Source organism: Hemicordylus capensis, chromosome 17 (assembly GCF_027244095.1).
Source record: "Hemicordylus capensis ecotype Gifberg chromosome 17, rHemCap1.1.pri, whole genome shotgun sequence".
Lineage (NCBI taxonomy): Eukaryota > Metazoa > Chordata > Lepidosauria > Squamata > Cordylidae > Hemicordylus > Hemicordylus capensis.
Window position 1 is genome coordinate 11,177,880 of NC_069673.1, and position 16,320 is coordinate 11,194,199.

The window sequence follows — 16,320 nt, forward strand, 5'->3', positions numbered from 1 at the left end:
CCCGCTTCCAGAGAGCTGCAGGCCACTATGAATATCAACCACCACATATGGACGCTGATTTCTCAGACTGCAGCAGTAACATCACTGCCCAGCATATGCTGAAGCATGCAGTGTTTATTATTCTGTGTGTGCACACTCCGGCCCACTCAAAACCTGTCGAAAGCTAAAAAGGCCATATAGGAATTTTGGATAGGGATTGAGGGTGTTCGCCTCGTTTTATTGCACTGGTTCGCCCTGTGCGCCACACCTCTTGAATTAGTTTTAACAAGGAGACTTCCTGAAATTAAAAATCCCAGAATTGGAGCATGAACTCCTGACATCTTTTTCTATTTGAATCTTTTCTTCTTTTGGACCCTGGAACAGTGGCAAAAAGGAGGAGAGCTGGTCTGGTGGGAGCACGCATGCATTGTCCTCTTTGCTAAGTAGGGTCTGCCCTGGTTTGCATTTGAATGGGAGACGACATGAGGAAGATATTCCCCTTAGTGCATGGGGACGCTCTGGGAAGCGTGCATGCAGAAGGTTCCAAGTTCCCTCCCTGGCAGCATCTCCAAGATGGGGCTGAGAGAGACTCCTGCCTGCCACCTTGGAGAAGCCGCTGCCAGTCAGTGTAGACAGTGTTGAGCTAGATGGACCAAGGGTCTGACTCGGTAAAAGGCAGCTTCCTCCGTTCCTAACAGTACCAGGTATGGACACAGGGAGCTACCCCTGGTCCACCTCGCTCAGTTTTGTCACAACTGGCTACAGCTTCTCCAAGGTTGCAGACAGGAGAATTTCCCAGCCCTCCCTGGAGAGGCTGGGGATTGAACCAGGGACCTTCTTCATGCAAAACAGTGAGCTACGGCTCATGTGTCGGTGTGTGCTAGTAAAACACTGTAAGAAAGCAATCATCGGTATGCTTGCAGCAAGATTCTTTTGGTCTAGTGTTTTACTGGTGCATATATTTCTATCTATTGAATGCATATACTGCTTTTCTGAAAATTGCACTCAGAGCCCATGGACTTCTGTGCACTAGCAAAAGACCACACCCGATGATAATGTACCATCACATCTGGATATTGTTTTGTTTTGGCGGTGTTCTGTAACGTACACTGGTAATGTACAGGGGAGACATGTCTACAAGGAAGGGACTGGAAGCTGGAGGATATGGCACGGGCACTCTTCACAAAATGCAGAAGTGAAAGAGGAACCATGGAGACATCAGTTCCACTTCAGAAACCAAGCCAGGTAAACTGGAATTCCAGCATTCAGGGAGAAATTCAGAGGAGGAGAATTTCCAAAGCGGTCAGAGGCCTGTTGCTCTGGAAGGAAGGTGGGGAGGTGCTGTGTTCAGGTTGGTTTGGATGTTAGTGGGGTTGCTTTGGTGAAGGCCATGGGAAATCCTAACCTGCCTTCTCATGGTAATCATCTCTGAGGGGCCCGCTCCATTTCTCCCCACCGCCAGATGTGCTGTGGGCAGCTATGCCGGGAAGGATCTGTTCAGGGGGAGACTCAGGTTACAGAATGTCCTCCCAAGAGAGGCTTCCCTGAGTCCTTCATTGCATCCTTCCATCCATTCATATTTTCTATGAAAACAGCTTTGAGCGCTTTTGGTGAAATGTGGCCTATAAATATTCATAGCAGGAGCAGCACTGTGGTCCAGACGGCATGCTGTAGCCCTGCTCTTTGGGCGATCAGTCCTTCTGTCTTCATTCAACTGCCTTGAACATCACAATGAGTGTCCTTACGGAAGCTACCAAGATCTAGGTGGTTGCCTAGGGCACCAGTTCTTGTGGGGCACCTAAACAGTGCCAGAAAAGAGCACAGGAAATAATTCTTTTCTCTCCCCCTTAGGAACATAGGAAGCTGCCTTATACCAAGTCATACCATTGGTCCATCTAGTTCAGTATTATTATTATTTTTTATTAATTCGATTTCTATACCGCCCTTCCAGAAATGGCTCAGAGCAGTTTACACAGAGAAATAAATGAATGAATGAATGAATAAACAAACAAACAAACAAACAAACAAACAAATAAGCTGGATTGTCTTCTACCCAGACCGGCAGCGACTTCTTGAAGGAGATCTGGTCTTGTGCTAGCAAGCATGACTTGTCTTCATAGCTAAGCAGGGTCTGCCCTGGTTGCATCTGAATGGGAGACTAGAAATGTGAGCACTGGAAGATATTCCCTTTAAAGGATGGAGCCGCTTTGGGAAGAGCATCTAGATTCCAAGTTCCCTCCTTGGCAGCATCTCCAAGAGAGGGCTGAGAGAGATTCCTGCCTGTAACCTTGGAGAAGCCACTGCCAGTCTGTGTAGACAATACTGAGCTAGATAGACCAATGGTCTGACTCAGTATATGGCAACTTCCTATGTTCCTAAGGTTGCAGGCAGGAGTCTCTCATAGCGCTATCTTGGAGAAGCTGCCAGGGAGGGAACTTGGAACCTTTTGCATGCAAGCAGAGCAGCCCCATCCCCCAAGGGGGATATCTGACACATTTAGTCTCCCATTCAAATGTGAACCAGGGTGGAGCCTGCTTAGCAAAGGGGACAATTCATGCTTGCTGCCACAAGGCCAGCTCTCCTCCCAGACCTTGTATTACACCTCTGAAATACTACAAGGTGGTGGGAAAACATAAGATGTCATCCTGCACCCTGCTCCAAAAATGGCCTGCACATTCGGCAACCCAAAATCCACAGCCTTCTTTGCTCATTGCACCCCAGCCCCCAATAAACAGCTAGTCTCATAAATTGCACTCCCGCTCCGGAATATGAATTGCCTGCCGCACTTCCAAAAAGAAACTAGATTTCCAAATTCACCTCATCATCTTTTCATCTCTGCAGTGTTAAGAGTTTTGGCTCCACAATAGACTGGGGAACTCTCTCCCACTGTATCCCCAAACCAGCTCACTCAACTTGGCTCCACACTTCTCAGCTGTGAGGAGGTGGGGGCACCAAAGAAAGATTCAGATTCCTTTATTACAGTCACTGACCAGCAAAATAAACACCGTACTGTAATCATCAGTAAGTATTCTCTTTTCCAGTTTGTTATGTATGATCAAGTAAGTATCTCTTAAATGATCAAGTAAGTATCTCTTTACAAATTTTACAAGCTACAAACGAAAATTTAGCCACATTTAAGGAAATTGAATCATTATGATCAGACAACAAATGTTGAAGATAAAACATATCCGCATGGCCAAGATAGTTTACGAAAAGTGGAGAAATAAAATGATCATGGATATCCTGACAAAACAAACAATAAAGTAAAACATGTGCAGCAAAACATGTGCAGTTCAATAGCCAAAGACACGCTCCACACAGGGCACCAAAAACCCTGCGGCCGGCCCTGGAAGACAGACGGACAGACAGACACAATTTTTTTACCTTTTCGACGTCTGCCTTTGTTACGTTGATGTCGGCGTCCATCTTTTCAAAATACTGCTGCGCCCTGTCGGCTTCCTTGCAGTCCCGTTCAAAGCGCCTTTTACTCTGAAAAGGTAATGGGGAGAAGGGTGCAATTTGAAATAAATGAATCCCAATCTCTCTCTCTCTCTCTCTCTCTCTCTCTCTCTCTCTCACACACACACACACACACACACGCACACACACACAGCATGCAACAAACAAGGGAGATCTTCCCTGGGTGGTACCATTTACTGAGGTGGGGTCGGAAGAAGCAAACACAGTCAAATGTCTCCTGCCTACAAAGGAGTGCAAACTCTGCATAGGAAATGATGGGGATTGCTACAGCTTTGTGCTGTAGTAACCGGCAGACATGAGGGAGAATTTCCTAGCTGTAAGAGCTGTTCGGTAGTAAGACAGGCTGCCTCACAGAGCAGCGGGCTCTCCTTTGCTGGAAGCTTGGCCGGCTACCGGTCAGAGATGCTGTTAGCAGATTCCTGCAATGAGCACGGGGGTCAGACTAGAAGACCTCCAAGGCCCCTTCCAACACTAACATTCTAGGATTCTAACGCTTCCCCCATACCATTCATCTCTGCAGAGGATGTAAGTGTCAGGGTAGGGTTTCCCTTTCTCTTACAACACAGTGCTTCTTCCTGTCAAGACTGATCCAGAAAAGGACGACAAAACAATATGTATATACCGTTCTTCATCATGATTTTGACTACAACTTCCAGCATCCGCAGCAGCAATGGCCTTTGGCTGGGGATGCTGGGAGTTGTAGTCAACACCATCTGGAATCCTCTGTTACAGGGAATACTGCTCGGGACCCCTCTCTGACTCCTCCATTTGAAGTCAGCCTTCACAGGCTGAGTTCTGGCCTTCAGCTGCTGCCCGCCAGAGCTGGGTAAAGGGCAGCCTCCAACTCTGCACAATGCAACCCACAACTACTGAGAGGGTTTGAAAACGCCCACTCACCGATTCAAGCTGTTTCCAGCAAGTTTCGATATGCTGCTGTGCTTTTCGGCCATCGTGGAAGTGCTATCAAAAAAGAAATGAGGAAGCATTAATTTAAGAATCGCAAGGAGATAGAAGAGTGACATTTTATAACATTTTGATCCCACCCTTCAGATAAGAGCCTCCCAGGGTGGCTTAAATCTGCAGGCCATAGATGCACCCTTCACTGTATTTAAAACAAACAAACATGGGGAAAAAAAATCTTAAGTTGCAAAACTGCTCTGGTGATAGGAGGGAGATGAGTGCGCAACGTCATGGGAAACAGCCAGTAGGTGCTGGACATCACCACTTCCCCCCCACCATTTGAAACTGAATTGCACTGCAAACTGGAAGAAAAACAGGCCTGTCAGCTTGACATCGACACCCGACAAGATCCTAGAACAGATTATGAAGCACTTTTAACCTGTAGGATCTGGTTTGTTACAGCCACCATTTCAGCCGAATACGTTTCTTTCCTGCATACTCACAGACAAGGGATGAATTCTCACCTCTCCCCGGTTCCCAGTGGAGCCTCCAGATGTGGCTGAACTACAAGTCCCATCACTCCCAGCCACAATACGTTTTATCGGGGGCTGATGGGAGTTGTAGTCCAGCAACATCGAGAGCCCCCCCCCCCCGGTTGGGAACCACTGCTCCAGACATTAAATTGCATTATCCGTGGCAGAGCATCTGCTTTCCACGGAGAAGGTCCCCAGGTTCAATTCCTGATAGCATCTCCAGGTAGGGCTGGGGAAATTCCTGCCTGAAACCTTGGAGAGTCGCTGCCAGTCAGTGTAGGGAGCACTGCGCTAGATAGACCAAGGGTCTGACTCAGTATTTGGCAGTTTCCTGTGCTCTCTTCTAGGGCAAGCTTTGAAAGCCTGGCTATAGGATTGTAGAACATATAATAGGAGGAAAGTCCCAGAAAGCTGGGGTGTGTGCACTTCAACCCCCTGGCACTCAGGAACCCCATGGGAGGGAGGCTTTAAAGGAGCTGGGGGCCAGGCATCACATGTGGACTTCTCCCACATCATGGGCCCTGATAATTTCCCCCATGGATGCCATATGACGCCACGGGGCCCATCTCTGCACTCGGTAGCGGTGTGCAAGGTGGCTCGATTCGAACGGCAGTTCGAATCGAACTGGCCAAAGTTCGAATCGGATTGGTTCAATTTGAACAGCCAACCCAGCCCACTATTCAGCAGGCCAGCAGGGGGCTTGGAGGAGCCCCTGCTGCTGCTGCCCCCTAACTGCCTCTGATGCCTCCACAGCTGCCTCCGCTAAAGTAATGGCCGCCCCTTTCTCTCGCCACCCCCACCACCCAGCACCTTTAGGATAGGGATTAGGGATGCCCCGCTTACTTGCAAAGGAAAATCCTGAAGGATTCCCCTTCACAAGTATCCCCAAACTGGCCTGCAAACTGGTTCGGCCTGATTTGATGGTTAAACTGGACCAGGTCAAATCTGGTCCAGATTCGAACAGAACAGGCCAAACTGGTTCCGTGCACACCTTGGATGTTTCATTCTTGGATGTTTCATTCTTAGCTGCTGTAGCAGGGAATCATCTTTGGGTGGCCAGACGTTGCGGGACTACAACTCCCATCATTCCCTGCCACGTCAGCCAAAGACCATTGCAGCATGGTATGATGGGGGTTGTGGTCCAGCAACATCTGGGGACCTGTGCTCAAGAACCGCAAGCTGCAGAATCTAACTGCATGTTAGATCTAAGTGATCTAACCGCGTTTTAAGATTGTAAGAATGTGTTTGGTCAGACCAAGGGACCCGCCTCCAATCCAACATGATTTCTCCAAATCCAGCTCATGAGAAGAGAGTTGGTCTTGTGGTAGGAAGCATGAATTGCTAAGCAGGGTCCACCCCGGCTTGCATTTGAATGGGAGACTACATGTGAACACTGGAAGAGATTCCCCTCAGGGGATGGGGCCACTCTGGGAAGAGCATCAGCATGCTTGCATGCAGATGGCTCCAAGTCCCCTCCCTGGCAGCATCTCCAAGACAGGGCTGAGGAAGACTCCTGCCTGCAACCTGGGAGAAGCCGCTGCCAGTCAGTGTAGACAATCTGGAGCTAGATGGACCAATGGTCTGACTCCGTATATGGCAGCTTCCTAAGATGCAGTCAGATTCCACTCGGAAGCCTTAAGGCAGCGCGCTTCCCTAAATGGGAAGGGGGAAGAGCTTCGCATGGCTTTTAATTACACACTTGTGCTCCATCTCAGCCGGGCTGCCTTCAGTCTACCTTCGGAGAACATTCCTCCAAGGGCGAGCCAAGGCCATAAAAGGCAATGCAGCTGGACGCCTGGAAACACGGCCGTTCCCAAGTACCCATCATTTCCCATTAGCTCGGAGGACACCCACACCATCCTGGCCTTTCCTACTGCACAGCGGATCTCTTTTTAAACAAGACACCCGCACTCACTGCAGTCAGACATTACAGAAAGACTTAAGGACCGCTCGGAACCAAGTCAACCTGTCTCATCTGTGGAATTTTTAATCCCTGGAGGAATTTCCACCACTACTCTCCCTTTTATCACATTTATCAGGATCAGCCTGTCCATTAGGCAGACCTCGGCAGTCTTCTAGGACACCAATTCCTGGGGGGAGAAGGAGCTACACGCCCCCCCCAGTAACCTCTGACTTTTATGAATGGCGGGGGGGTGCCCATTCCCTCTCCTCCCTGGAGGGGGGCGTCTGTGGTGGGTGCAGAATGAACAAGCAAAGCCAACCTTGCCTTTCTTTGATTTGATCTCTTTTCTGTCCCGAACTTTCAACTATCCCAGCAAACAGCAACCGAGTCCGACCCTTGGTCCATCTAGCTCAGCATTGTCAGCACTGACTGGCAGCGGCTTCTCCAAGGTTACACTCAGGAGTTTCTCTCAGCGCCATCTGGAGATGCTGCCAGGGTGAGAACCTGAATCCTTCTACATGCAAACAAGCAAACAGATTTCTTCCTAGAGCAGCCCCATCCCCATAGAGAAATATATTACAGTGTGCACACCTATAGTCTCCCATTCAAATGCAAACCAGGGCAGACCCTGCTTAGCTAAGCAGACAACTGATGCCTGCTACCACAAGACCCGTCTCTACCCCTAATGCCCCTATTGGTCAACAGGGTTGCTGGTGCTCACAGTCGATGCCATCAGGAGCTGCATCTCCAATACCCCTTCTCATCATCTCGTGCACCAATTCACAACTCCCATCTTCTCAGTCTCTGGGCAGTGGCTTGGTCAGTCCATCTGCTATTATGTCAGCTGCCATCAGGAGCTGCATCTCCAAATGTTCGTGCAGAACAGCTCTGGGCAGGAGCAGTCTATCTGAGATATCATAATAGCAGCAGCAGCACTCTCCTCCCGAGGCTTGCTATCATTCTTAACTCATCCTAGTACTGTTCTTCAGGGCCAATACATAAACCTGGGAGTCTGCCCCACCACAGAAATTACTGAGTTACAGCGCTCTGGAGACAAATCTCCCATTGGGAAGCAGAGATTAACTACCTCTCTATTTAAAGCTGCCTGTTTCTGTAGAAAGCAGAAAGTCTGGACTCTTCAGAAGCATTTATCTTCCAGCCCTCAGACACGCTGCCAAGTTTATGTGGGGGGCTTTGGTACTGTTTTGCTTTGTTTAATTTCCTGGATATATAATCTTCCAGGCCACGAAGAGAAAGAGAGAGAGAGGCGAAAGGCAAGGGCTTCAGATTTTCCACATCTGGAATAGCTGTCCAGTCAACAATAGATATTTTAATTTACTGTGATCTGTAAATTCCATTTTCCAGGTTGCGAAACACAGCTTTAGAAGGGTAAGAAACTAATCCAGGCCAGAGCGTGCAGAAAGCCTTTTCTGCGGCCGCTCACAATCTGTGAAAAGCTCTTTTTTTAAAAGAAGAAGAAGAAGAAGAAGAAGAAAAATGCTGTGATACTAAAAGGAGGGATTAAACACAGAATGAGACCAGAGAAAGGAAACAACAACTCAAAAACACAACACCCCAACAAAACAACAGTTAAGCCATACTATCATCATCATATTCTGCGTTCAGGAAAGAAGTGCAGAAAGGCTTTAGAGAGAAAAGTGGACAAGACCTTGGTTTCACGCATGAGGCTGCAGGACAAAGACAGCCCCCCAAAAGGGGGCATTTATTCTCGCCACATCAAGCATTCCAATCAAGTGGCACATCTATTTAGTGCCTCCGATGCAAATAGGGACCCATGTCATACGCCAGCCCTGCTAAATATTCAGGGAGATCTTCGCAGCTGAGTCACCGTGAAGTGTTTTCTTAATCAGCTGGGAAGCAAGAGGCAGGGCGGGCACTCAAGACCACTCCACACACACCCATATCGAGGCTCAATGCCGTCCAACAGCGGATGTTGGACTTTTGAGATGCGGGATTCAAGTCTGTGCTGAAGGCCTTGGACGACTACTCCCTCTCAACTTTATCCCGCCCCCCCGACACACACACGTCTTCCCCTCTGTAAAATTTAATTTTATTTATTTTTGCATTCATATCCCACTTTTCCTCTTTATAAAGTGTAAAAAATATAAATTTTACATGTATTGTTAAATTTATACACCACCTTTCATTAAAAACAATCCCAAGGTGGATTGTACAGATATAGATATAGATATATTTCGCTCTCCTTTTCCAGACCGGTGTTACATTTATCCTTCCAACAACCCTGAGAGATAGGTTAGGCGAAGAGAGGCACGATGGGCCCAGAACCACCCAGCGGGTTTCATGGCTCCACGGAGATTTGAACCGGGTCTCCCCCGTCCTAGTCCAACACTCTAACTGCCACACCACACTGGCTCAAACAATATATATCACAGAGATGGAACACTCTGCATACTAAATAAAAGCTAGATGCATTGCTATAGCACTGCCACCTAATGGCACAGCGGGGAAATGACTTGATTAGCAAACCAGAAGTTGCCAGTTCGAATCCCCGCTGGTATGTTCTCCAGACTATGGGAAATGTTTCCCAGACTATGGGAAACACCTATATTGTGCAGCAGCGATATCGGAAGATGCTGAAAGGCATCATCTCATACTGCGCGGGAGATGGCAATGGTCAACCCCTCCTGTATTCTACCAAAGACAGCCAGGAGTCGACACCAACTTGACAACACACTTTCCTTTACTTACCATGACACAGACAAAGCTAATTGCCTTTTACTGTGGCCCATCTAGCTTAGAATTGTCTATTTATTTGTTTTACATTTATTTATTTTTTACATTTATATCCCACTCTTCCTCCAAGGAACCCAGAGTGGTGAACATGGTTATGTTTCTCCTCATAACAACCCTGTGAGGTAGGTTGACACTGGTTCTCTAAGGTCTCAGGTAGGTAGGGCTGGTCTTTCCCAGTCCAAGGATGCTGTCAGGGATTGTGAAACTGGGACCTTCTGCATGCAAATCAGATGCTCTTCCACTTAGCCATGGCCCCCTCCCAACAGCTGGCAGGCCTGGGAAATACCACCTCTGCCTAAAACCTTGAAGAGGGATCTCAAGTTTATATATTACCAGGGCTGCAGAAATCCACTAGTCTACTAGTCTGTGACAAGTGAAAAAGGATGCCTGACGAGTGAAAAAAAGTCCTCATGAGCAATGTGCCAACATAGTTAGGCGAGTAAAAGATTTTGTCTGGCTGATAAACCAAGCCAACATTTCTTTACCCCTGTATATTACGAAGTAAATAAATACAGTGGGAGAAGAGCTGGTCCTGTGGTAGCAAGCATGACTTGTCCCCTTAGCTAAGCAGGGTCTGCCCTTGTTGCATATGAATGGGAGACTAGAAGTGTGAGCACTGGAAGATATTCCCTTCAGGGTATGAAGCCACTCTGGGAAGAGCAGAAGGTTTCAAGTTCCCTCTCTGGCTTCTCCAAGATAGGGCTGAGAGAGATTCCTGCCTGCAACCTTGCAGAAGCTGCTGCCAGTCTGTGAAGACAATACTGAGCTAGATGGACCAATGGTCTGACTCAGTAGAAGGCAGATTCCTATGTTCCTATGTAATGAGGAAGAGCTGCGGTCTCCTTGGTTGAAAGCAACGTACATTTGTTCCTATGGGAAAACATTAAAGACGTGCGCCAGCTCCACTATCTTTCAACGGAAATTTCCTCTGGGCAGCTTTTAAAGCAAGACCTTGCACCTAGAAAAAGGAATTGATCAGAAGTGCAGCTGTGTCAGGCACTGTGTGAAAGACCTAGATCTTAGTCGACACTATAGCACTAAGAAAAATCAATGTAGTCAGGTGAGGGATGGGGGAGATGGAGGGAAGATTCTATTAAAAGCCAGAGCAAGCCTATCCACTAATGTGACTCAAGCAAACCATGAGTGCAAGAAATACTTTCCTGACATAAAGACTTCTGTAAGGATGCAGGTACATCCATCTAATCAGCCTCCTCTGAGAGCAAGTCTGCTTTGGTTAAAAGGATGATGGGTAAACTGAGCCTCCAGGTTCTAGGCAGTCTACCTCTGAATAGCAAGGGGGTTCTGCCCATCCAACAAGGTCATTGGAGGAGGCATTGCTCCATGTGCTGACCCTGACAGCAACTCAACTGTCAGGCCCACAGGACAGGGCCTTCTCTGTTGATGCCCCCAGGCTCTGGAATACTCTCCCAAGAGGCTTTACAGACAGGGCTGTTGCCTCGAATCTCCGTCGGAAGAGAGTGTGTGCGTTCACACACCAGCCAAATTTACCCCGAAGTCTCTTCGAGATCTTTGGACCCAGTCCACACACAAATCGGGCTTTGTCTTGCGGATTCTAGCTTATCTTGGTGTATTTCCCAGTTTTTAAAATGCTGGTTTTAAGCTACTTTTTCTGAAAACTATTTGCTGATTTAATACTCAGGTATTAAATGCCCAAGCAAACCACATGGCTCTGTGGTCGCCAGGAGTCGACACCAACTTGAAGGCACAATCTTTCCTTTATTTAAGTGCTCAGTTTACCTTTGACTTCTGTCAGAGCAACTTGTCATTTGGAGCTCTCCATGGTGCTGAAATGCTGCCCTAACTTAACAGACTTTGCAGGTTCTCCTTTGTGGGACAGGACAAGACTCTAGGAGTCAGGGACTCACGTGCTGTCACTCCTTTCCATGGGTGAGAGGAGAGGGAAAGTGTTTGCTTGAGTTTGACCTACAAAATAATTTCTCTTTCGTTCAAACCGGTTAGAGGAAAACAAGTCAGGATCAAACCCTGGTTTCAGATCCTAGTCTGCTCCTGTAGTATACTTTGAATTAAGTCATGATTATCCAAGTTCATAAGCCACCTAATGGTGCAGTAGGGAAGTTACTTGCCTAGGGAGCAAGAGGTTGCCGGTTCAAATCCCTGCTGGTATGTTTCCCAGACTATGGGAAATACCTATACTGGGCAGCAGCAATATAGGAAGATGCTGAAAGGCATCATTTCATACTGTGCAGGAGGTGGCAATGATAAACCCCTCCTGTATTCTACCAAAGACAACCACAAGGCTCTATGGTCGCCAGGAGTCAACATCGACTCAACGGCACAACTTTACCTTTTATCCAAGCTCATACACAAAATGGAACTGTGGTTTAATTAAAATCAAAAGCTTTCCTTCTCCTCCTTTTGCAGAAAAAAAAGAAAAGGAGGGGGGAACGCACACATTCTCATTGCAGGAAACCATGGTTTACTACTGCATGCGAACGGAGCCATTTTGGGCTTTAGCCTTTTTTGTAAAATACTGAGCTCGAGTAATCCTGATGCAGGATTGTACTCAAAGCAAGATAGAGCGTTGCGGTCGGGGGGATGAGCAGCTAAAGGAAGAGAGACCTATAACCAACACAGGCAGGGAGGAGAGCTGTCTTACAGTAGCGAGCATTAATTGCACCACTTGCTAAGCAGGGTCTGCCCTGGTTTGCATTTGGATGGGTGACAACTCATGAGCGTTGTCTGCTGTAAAATATTCCCCTTCGGGGATGGAGCGACTCCATCCCCTGAGGGGAATATCTTCCAGTGCTCACACTTTTAGTCTCCCTTTCATATGCAACCAGTGTGGACCCTGCTTAGCTAAGGCGACAAGTCAGGCTTGCTACCACAAGACGAGCTCTCCTCTTGGGTCCACCACAGCATCATGGAGGGCAGGGCTATCAATGGCTACTGTGACACCCTATGAACCCCACGGCCCTTTGAGATCTCCCAGAGAGGATCGTCTACAGATGTCACCGGCTCATCAGGCGGCTGCTTGGGGACAGGCCCTCTCTGTTACCACCCCGAGGTTTTGGAATGCGCTCCCTGATGAAATAAGAGCCTACCTATCTCTGACAACTTTTTAAAAGCAGTTACGACACATTTGTCCACCCAAGCTTTTAAACAGATATATATTTTTAAAATAGTTTTAAACAGTTTTAACATTGTGTTGGATTTTAAATTAATTTAATGTTTGAAAGTGCTAATTTTGTTTTAATTTGTTTGTTTGTTTGTTTTTTAATTGGGAACTGCCCAGAGACATGAGTTTTGGGAAGTATATAAATTTGTTAAATAAACAAAATAATTAAATACTAGTCCAAGGGCTATAGGCCAGCTCCAGCCTCAGAGGCAGGATGCTTCGGAATACCATTTACAGAGGAAGAGAGAGGGCATGCCCTCACCTCTTGCCTGTGGGCTTCCCAGAGGCATCTGGTGGGCCACTGTGGGAAACAGGATGCTGGATTAGATAGGCCTTCTTGGGCCTGATCCAGCAGGGCTGCTCTTATGTTCTAAACCTCACAAGAAGCAAATATGTCTGCAGCCAATTCCACACTTGGGTTGCACTGTGTGGCTCAGTCGCGCCAAACATCTTTGCCAGGTTAGCACCCCTGCTAACTTGGCAAAGAGGCACCTTTGAATGTGGTGGTTCTCTTTATTTAGCAAGGGGAGAGCAACTGGTCCTATCCACCCCCAGCACAGCATCCCTCCAGTGACTGCTGCTGGTGTCTATCTTATGTTTCTTTTTAGATTGTGAGCCCTTTGGGGACAGGGATCCATTTTGTTTCTCTTCATTTATTTTTTATTTCTCTGTGTGAGCCATTTTTGGAAGGGCAGTATAGAAATCGAATAAATACTACATCATCATCATCATCATCACAACAGTGGGGCACAAAGAACCTCTTCCCAATGGGGAGACAGCTGCCGAGGGCCAACATGACATCAACGCCATTCTCAGGGTAGGGGAAAGCCATGCCGTGTGGTGTAATTCCTAAGACATCGCCTTGACAGATTGGAGTGCACTTTTCTTTTAAAACTAAAGGCACAGGCTAGGCACGTTGTGCTACTACAGCGAACAGGGATCATGTGAAACATTTTACTTGTGAAAGGTCATGACTAAAAAAAAAAAAAAAGAGAGAGCCTTATTTGTACTGAAGAAACAATCGCCGATTGTTCCCGCAGGCTCTGTTTGGATTTACCAGGCGGCAAAGTAGTAATCTGTGCTAAAGCAGAAGCAAATCACATCATACAAAATGTCAAAAAACATTAAATTGAAAGAAAGAAAGAAAGAAAGAAAGAAAGAAAGAAAGAAAGAAAGAAAGAAAGAAAGAAAGAAAGAAAGAAAGGCAACATCCTGTACATTTTCTGCGGAGAGTTGGTCTGGTGGTAGCAAGCGTGGATTGTCCCCTTTGCTAAGCAGGGTCTGCCTTGGTTTGCATTTGAATGGGAGACTAGAAGCGTGAGCACTATAAAATCTTCCCCTCAGTGGATGGAGCTGCTCTGGGAAGAGCAGAAGGTTCCAAGTTCCCTCCCTGGTGGCTGAGAGTGATTCCTGCCTGCAACCTCAGAGAAGCTGCTGCCAGTCTGGGTAGACAATACTGAGCTAAATGGACTAAGGGTCTGACTCAGTATATGGCAGCTTCCTCTGTTCTCCTGTGCCTGATCACTGCCCTATGCAAGAAGGTTAGGGCTGGCCTAGGGTTTTTGAGGCCTTTGGGCAGCTTATGAGGCTAGCTGTTTATTGGGGGCTGAGGTGTCATGAGCAAAGAAAGGCTGTGGGTTTTGAGATGCAGAATGTGCAGTCCCTTTTTGGACAGCTCTCATTCTCCCATCACCATTCAGTCCTTCAGGGGTGCAATACAAAAGGAGGAGAGAGAATAACTGGCCGTGCTGTATTTTGGCACTGTTTAGGCGCCCCCCACCCCAAGAACTGGCGCCTTAGACGACTACCTAGATCCGCCTAGTGGACAGGCCGGCCCTGAAGAGTAGTTCCAGGCAGTGCTCCATTTATAGGGAAGAGAGCACCTCCAACCCCCAGAATCCGCTGAGATTTTAACCGTGCCCTTCCCCCCCCGCGCCCCAACAGCTCTCTAAAAATAGCAGCGAAGAGGCTCCTGCTGCCACCTGTAATCTGAGCACCAGTCCTGGGCTCTGCTGCACAGTCACAGCCTCTCGTGAGCAGAGGGGGAAAGATCTGGATATTCAGAGTCGGGCCTCTTCCAGCAAGATGGAAAACGGGCATCACAGAACGGGAAAGGGAGGCAGAAACGTCAGGAGGCTTGGAGCACATACAGCCATCTGGAAAGAAGTGGTTGCGTCCTGCGGTTTTGAAAACCAACTGTGTCCCTTTAGACAGCATGTGGGGATCACACTTTTAAAGAAATGTATACATGTACTTTTTTTTTTTAAGGTCATTTGCATAAATGTTTTTTTAAAAACCACCCCTTGCAAGAAGAACATTCGCATAACCGGGTGCTGATTATGAGCTTTCCAGATAGCGGTAAGTGGCAGGATGGACTTCCACACAAGTTCAAAGTACAATCTTACTCTTAAGCCTCTGTACACATGCTGAGCAAGGACCTCGTGCAATTTTCACAGCGCCACCTGCTGGCCAGCTCTTGCATTCCGAGAAGAATACACTCTTTTCTATTACTACTTTTCTGGCAACTGGGGGAAAGGGTGGGCTCTTCTCAGAATTCAAGAGCTGACCAGCAAGCGGCAATGCGAGAATCATACAAGGTCCCTGTGTGGTATGCCTACATAGGGTAAGATCGCACTGGAAAGTCGTGTGGAGGCCTGTGGTAGTGTGATCACGGGGAGGAAGATCACCCTTGCAATTTGTACAAAAGCTTTAAACAGCCCACAATCTATTGGTACCACTGCTCCATTCACAAAGGCGCTATGTGAAATGTTTTTAAAAGATCGAAGCAGACTCCTGTCACCACTAAAAAGCAATAAGTCACCCTCATGGAAATTTAAGAATTCAACCCCACCAAGATGTACCCACTGTAAAGCTTTCCCCAAACCCCATTAGCATCCTCTCAGGATAATATTTGGCAGCAACTCTAGAGCGCATGGACATCATAGAACTGAATCTCCCATGTGCAGAGGCTGTTGTATAGGGGGAAAGGACATCTGCCTGTGGAAAGCAAAAAATGCATGCATCGGTGCATCGCCGTATCTCTCCTTAGTCAACTGTCTTTATCATTCTCTCTATTTTTGGAGTGGAGTCCTTCACGCAGTAGCAGATCATACAGAAGGTCTCCATCCAGGGGGACCTTCTTCAACGGTCTCGCCTGCCATTAAATGGATTTGCTGGGCATCCCGCCAGAGAAGTAACCTTCATTATGTTCCCCCTCCTCTGCATAAACAGCTGATGGGTGGATGAAAGGTGAACTTCTCCAGCCTTCCGAGGAGGCCTTCATCTTTCAGATCGTTAAACACAACGAGCATCTGCATCCCCTCGGCGTCTGCTTTTGGACGAAAGGCATTTGCTCAGCAGCGGGAATTTCTGATACACATTGCGGGGGGCGATGGGTGAACCTGGTCATGCAAGCAAAGGTACATGCACCATGCTTTACAGCAGATACATAACTGAATGCAGATAAGCACTGGCATAGCAAATCTGCTAAGTAACGCAAGCCAGGAAGTCTCCTGTGGGGGGGTGGGTTTTGCTCTTCCATAAGGCGATGTGAAGTGGTTACTCAAGTAGTGGGTCGTTGGGGCACCAGTGGG

The 16,320-nt window shown here is 47.5% G+C and overlaps 1 protein-coding gene across 22 annotated transcripts in view; it reads right to left on the reverse strand.

Moving 5' to 3' along the window:
• The window catches only part of FNBP1 (formin binding protein 1), a 148,977-nt gene that overhangs the window by 67,218 nt on the left and 65,439 nt on the right, over window positions 1-16,320 (reverse strand). For all 22 annotated transcript variants that reach the window (XM_053282469.1, XM_053282467.1, XM_053282487.1 and 19 more), the window contains exons 5-6: window positions 4,357-4,419; window positions 3,364-3,468 (exon numbers count right to left, since the gene is read on the reverse strand). In XM_053282469.1, coding sequence (XP_053138444.1) covers window positions 3,364-3,468; window positions 4,357-4,419 — 168 coding nt within the window. The remainder of the gene's footprint in view (window positions 1-3,363; window positions 3,469-4,356; window positions 4,420-16,320) is intronic.